Source organism: Antedon bifida, chromosome 5 (assembly GCF_963402885.1).
Source record: "Antedon bifida chromosome 5, ecAntBifi1.1, whole genome shotgun sequence".
NCBI lineage: Eukaryota > Metazoa > Echinodermata > Crinoidea > Comatulida > Antedonidae > Antedon > Antedon bifida.
In genome coordinates, this window is record NC_136230.1 from 1,304,208 (window position 1) to 1,310,714 (window position 6,507).

Genomic DNA, 6,507 nt, shown 5'->3' on the forward strand with positions numbered 1-6,507 from the left:
GTATTAAAATCGAAGGCCATAAAAATAAATTATTCCGATATGGAGGTAAAGGGTCGACCTGTGAAATATGCCTGTGTGTGCAATACAAATACCAGTACGTAGAGTTTGTTTAAAAAGGCATTATGTCTACAAAAATGAAAATATGCAAATACATTAATAACATCCCTATCATATAATATCAGAATTGAATAAATTTGGAGGATCCGCCCCACTGTCACGTGACATAAACCAACAGCAACGCAGCAGTACGGCGGCATGATTTGTAATAAATAAATAATAAATATTTAATACAATTAAATTATTAAAGACATCTTCTCTTAAGAGAGAATATCCAGCAGACAGTTCCGAATAAAGTATAATACATGGTCTATATTCATTTGTTATATATTTAATAAAGTATAATACATGGTCTATATTCATTTACTATATATTTAATAAAGATTTTCTCGAAAATACCAAACATTACATACTAAATATTCCTCGTGTGCGTAATGCTTGGTTCCCACTGAGACGCAACGTAACCGTGTTGACCAATCACAAGCGATATTTCGAATAATCCATCGGCTGTGATTGGTCAAATCACTTACATCGCGTTACGTTAAATAATAATTCGTCAATGATTTGTATATTTTCGGATTTGACACAAATTTGGAAGCAGACAATTCATTCATTTATTTATTTCATAAAAAATAATTACAATACAATATACAAGAACAAGGCCATATACATGGCTGCAGTCGCGTGCGCAATTTTAGGTTAGTGATTACCGACCGACCAACCAATCGACTGACAGACCGACCGACATAATGAGCTGTAGAGTCGTGTTTGCACGCGACTAAAAATGTATGAGAACAAGATTAAACTTTCCATTAAAAGCAGAAAATATGACAACAAATAAAGTTTTTAAACAAGTTTTAAAAAAACTTATAAATTATAGAAACCATCCATTTTGTAAAAAGGATGTTTTAAACGTGAAATGATTTACGTTTAATGATAATTTAATTAAAACAAATGGTAGATAGGCCTATACACACTATATTCAAAGATCGGGGGACCATGGTCCACAAGATGGGAACGCTTTTGGCGGATCTGGAATTTCATCTTCATCACCGACTTGCACAACCATTGCCATTCCCAACTGAAGGAATGGAAAAAGAAAACAATATAACGTGTTTAATTAGTTTACATAAATTATACAGATATTGCCTGCTTAGATGTGAAATATAAGATTTGACATCCTCGATGGGAATGATATTTAAGCTGAGGGAAATATATATTCACGAGAGCAAAATATAATTCCCGATGGTATGTCAAATCTTAATTTTACCGATATAAAACTATAAAACAAATAACATACTTTACTGAAACATCTTTCAATTCTCCAACATTGGTTACAACAAGTTCTAATAAATATCCTTTTTGTTAAAGCTCTGTCTGCACTATCAACCTTCATGGACAAAAACAAAATGTGATTTGCCCATATATGGACATGATGATGTCATACAACAACTTTTGGGTATATCACTACCATATTTGGGCACATCACATTTTTTTTGTCAAACTAGTTTGATAGTGTAGCTTAACGCAACTATATTTGCACATTTGATGATGTCATAACTTACCAATGCATGATATTCCACGTGACAATGAAAGAACCAATAACCGGGGTTTTCAGCCTTCCATCTTATGATGACGTAACCAAAGTCTGGAACATTGACCGTATCCTTGACAACAGCAGACTCCAATGGAAGTCGTCGTAAACCCTCTGAAAAATATGTAAAAAGTGGTGGGTTTCTTTCTAAATAATATACAGTACAGTACTGTTTGTGTTTGTCGCAGCCAGACATAAGATCAAATTAATGTTACGCGTTCCTATCTTGGCAAGACGAGCTCAGTGTCCTGTTGTTAGGTTGCCTTGCTTATCAGTTTATGATTTTGCATATGTATATTTGTATATTATCTTTTGTTGAATCAATGTTGAATATAAAATATAAATCCGGTTGGTTGAATATGTTACCCCTTTTATCTTGTTCAATTAAATCAGTTGGAGAAACATGTCCAGTGGATCTGTCCTGTGCTAAAACTCGGAATGACTGTCCATGGAGATGCATAGGATGACTAGAAACGGGGATTTGGTTTATCACAATAAACTCTATAACCTATAAACAACAAACCCAAAACAAAATAAAAAATCGTTCAATCAATAACATATGGATGACATTTGAGGCGATTTATAATTCATTATGATTTAGATTAAACTTATAGAAATATTCTTGTAAAAGAAATACTGTATATATATATATTCTAGTGATACAAAATAAATGGTACGTCTAGTAGGCCTACCGCGAATAATAATTTTTAAAAAAATCATTAATCTGCGTCTATTGTGAACCGGCCTTAACATTCCTGAGTTCTGATTGGTTGCACAAATTAGTAGTTGGAAATACCAATGCGCATGTTCATTGGTGAAACACGAAAACAATTCTCCTAGTGGAAAACCAGCTTTATAATTAGAAAATGTTACCTGGCCTAGCTTCGCTTTAGCGACGATGGGACATTTGCAGGCTATATCGAAATCTGTACTGACATCTGAATGCTTACAGTACTGTGTTGCATCGATTTGCATAGTGGTATTCCATGGAGTCATTTCACACGCACTGACGTCATCATCTGGTTGTAATGACGTCACAAACGGTGTATGAGGAAATTCAAATTGTACTTTGTTCATGAGAAAAACTGTAGATCTTGTTTGGTTGACGTCTGGATTCGTCGATTTATAAAATTCGACTTGGCTGCCCATTACCACATAGTATCTTAAATCAACCGTATGTAAGGCAGGATCTAGGGATTCTGAAATATCATCAAAATTGCACATAGAAGCAGTTAAATTTGGAGTTCACAATATATCTGGGTATTTCTTACTTTATAGGCCTAACCACCTCTCCACACAATTATATAAAAAAACCATAATTACTCGTATCTTTCTTACGTAACGCATGCGTGTCTTTGAGTGTGACGTCACCATTACTAGTAGCAGCGTCAAACCCTTCTGTTGTAAATACACTGTGCGATGGCGGTTCCACTGAACAATTCAACTTTACTGAAGGTGTGTTTTTGTATTGTAATACAGCACTGCCGCTCGCCGCACAAAGGTCGTAATCCGATGATGTTATGTATATACAATAGGACGAAGGTATTGCAGACGCCTCAAGAACAAAGTCAAGTCTGAAATATAATATAATAAAATAAGTTTAAGATGTTCCATTAATTGATATGATCTGAAATAGTTTGATTCACACTACGCATAGCATAGATGCGACAACGAGTACGCGCGTACGAGTACGTATGTACGCATTACGCAACACGCTTTGAACACGCGACGGTTCGGGTGATCCTTCGCTTACCGGCGCCTTCCTTTGTTTGCGCCACTAGTGGGAATCAAGCAGAAGCGGATCCAGGCGTTTTCTTCTGGCTCAGTGTAAACGAAGCCTAACTTACCTTTCCCCAGGTGTGAAACTCAAAGCATCCACAACTCGAATCGGTTTCACCTCAAAACCATCAGTTGCAATGATCGTTATTGGATGTGATTCAATTACTAGTCTCATATTACATTCACCAAATGCAGTATTCACTATTCGCATCCGATATCCGAAACCTTGTTCTACTTCAAACACAGAAACCGGAACGTCTATATCAATGTCATTATTGTGACTTCTGCCATTGATCAATAAGCTAAGGCTGTGTTCAGACACAACACCGTTGGCAGCCGACGCCATGAAGATTGTTATAGACGGAATTGATAACCAATCGTTAAATAACATGTAATGTTGTGGAAGGTCAAAGTCATATTCTTTACTGTTGAACTCTTTTTGTCTTGGTTCCCTGACAATCAATGCTCCGTACAACCCGTCACCTCTCTGAACACCAGCGTGAGAGTGCCACCAATGGGTACCTGGTGGATCTGCAACAAACTCGTATACGAAAGAGGTTGAACTTGGTATGGGGCATTGAGTAATCATCGGAACGCCATCTGCCCACACGGTGTTAAATTGATGTATACCATGCCAATGTATTGTCAACGAAGCTCCATCTTGAAGTTCGTTAATTATTTTCACACGAATGGTATCACCATGACAGACCTAGAAATACAACAAAACCGAATTAGAGACACTGTGTTCAATAGAATATAAACACAGTCAGACATTATGTGTAATCAAACTGGTTATTAGTACGTAGTAATAAAACTATCTTTAAAGGGGCATTTGGGAGCCGTCGTCAAAAACAATAGGCCTATATACTATCTTATGGCTCATGTGACTACAATGTTGGTATCATTCACAAAAAAAACAGTCGTATATTTAAAGTAAACGTTTCAATGACTTTTAGCAACGTCGTCGTCAACCTAATACTTCAATTTCCCCCCATATCCCATCCCCTCTCCCCGACTGGCCTAAGCTCTGTATGCACACAAAAAAATGCGATGTGCCCATATTAGGATATCCTAATCACTACTAAATATTATTTGGGCACACTTGTTTACTTTGATAGTGTAAACAGAGCTTTAGTCTACAAGCAAACTCGCAATTACAAACTAAAGTTTGATCAAGTTTCCTAGTAACTAGTCTGTTTCTAGCGGACTTTTTGAAGTATGCACCAGTCATGGAAAAAGAAAACCAAAATGATCCCCTTTCTGAACTGACTGGGTAAATATCAAAATACTGTATTAACTTTAAATTTTGTTTCTGAAATTACCAAGATTTAGACGCTAATATAGCGCGATGTGGTAGCTTCTGCGACAAAGGTGAAATTTGTACCTGAATGCTTGGCCCTGGTGACATTTCATTAACCGTTAAAATTGGTCTACGTGTACCGTCTACCGAATAACAGCGATATGCACTGCAGTCTTCTGGGACATCTGGACAGTCCGTACAAGCCGCTGCTAACGTATACCACCAAGATATCGTAAACTCAAATTCGCACAATCTCGGTTTAGTGGGAAACTCACACTCACGAAAACAGTCACTTGAATTATTGACCATCAGGATATCTTGTTTAGGAGTACATTGTAAAGAAGTGCAAAGTATAACTAAAAAGAAAAACAGTAAATAATCAATAGGGTAGTAACACTAAAAATATTGTTAATAAATTACAAATGTAAATAAAACCTATACATTTATAGGTACGGTCCATGCTGTTTTAATCCTTCATTTTAAAAAAAGAATAACATTTATTAAATAAAAATCTGTTTTCTAAAAATGTAATTTATTGCGACAAAATGAACGTATCTTTGCCACCTTACCTGTGTTTCAAATTATAAAATAACTTTTCTTACCAGAATTAATGATTATCAAGATTACTAAAGTAGGTAGGTGTTGATTAAAATCCATCTTCTCCACTTTCAGGCAGCTACGATTAAATTCACTTTTTAGAATTAAAAAATTAGCATTGGCGAACAAGTTAACTATACTGGTGGTATTACCAGACATTTTGCTTGGCGTATATAGTTTATGTAGACTTCGTGCATAAATGATAAATGAAATCTACATATCATTATATATAATACGGGTATCTTCACAAGAAAAGCGATAATTCGATTCAAAGACAAAACGTTCAAATAGCTTGAGCATAGTTAAGGTCCTTTCACACCTGCTCCAGTCCGGCTCCAGTTCAGGTTCGCGTCCCATGCGGCGCGTACAGTTAAGGGCAGTTCACACCTGCTCCGGCCCGGCTCTAGTTCCGGTTCGCGTCCCATGCGGCGCGTACAGTTAAGGGCCTTTTACACCTGCTCCGGCCCGGCTCTAGTTCAGGTTCGCGTCACATGTGGCGCGTACAGTTATGGGTTTTTTACACCTGCTCCGGTCCGGCTAAGGTTTAAGTTCGCGTCATAATGCGGCGCGTTCAGTTAACACCTGACCAAGACCTAATAGACTAATATTGTTATTGATTTGGTGCATTTCAGTGGAAAAGGTTAACATGAAACTGTGAAACAACAGAAAAAATAGTTCGGCATTGAAATAATTAATTTTGTCTACCAGCAATTTTATCCTAATTTTAATGAATATTTATTAGCGGTCATCACTATTTAATAGCAACTAGCAGAACAGAATCTCGTTAATTGATTTTTAACATACAACTGTATCTTTGTTCAAAATAATAGACGCTTTTATTGATTAATATTATTATGTCAGTTATTTTCCGTCCTCACGTTTGGTATAGGACATAATACTGCATTTCATTGTCGTCTGGTAAATTGTCGTGTTTTGTAAAAGCTTCCAAAGTATGTTAATATCATTTCCGACTGGAGAACAGTGACTTAGTTGAATCTGGTTGAATATGTTGTTCAGTTAAATGTCTTGATTTGTGGTGGTAAGAATGTTTGTCTTTAAGATGAACAAACAATGTATGTTTTCTGGCGGTGTAGGCCTAATTAGAAAGAAGTAAATATGATTGCAACTTCATCCTCCTTGTTTGTACCTACTTCTACACTCCTTCTTGAAAATAAATTAC

General features: G+C 36.3%; 1 protein-coding gene across 1 annotated transcript; it reads right to left on the reverse strand.

The window, feature by feature from the left end:
* Positions 1-1,017: 1,017 nt before the first annotated feature.
* On the reverse strand, positions 1,018-5,433 carry LOC144843792 (uncharacterized). The gene is made up of 8 exons (XM_078700738.1): positions 5,333-5,433; positions 4,815-5,086; positions 3,499-4,139; positions 2,990-3,225; positions 2,525-2,850; positions 2,018-2,159; positions 1,623-1,765; positions 1,018-1,138 (listed from the first exon to the last, which is right to left on the reverse strand). The coding sequence occupies exons 1-8, from the start codon at positions 5,385-5,387 to the stop codon at positions 1,040-1,042; spliced, it is 1,914 nt and encodes a 637-aa protein (XP_078556864.1). The 5' UTR covers positions 5,388-5,433; the 3' UTR covers positions 1,018-1,039.
* Positions 5,434-6,507: the final 1,074 nt, after the last annotated feature.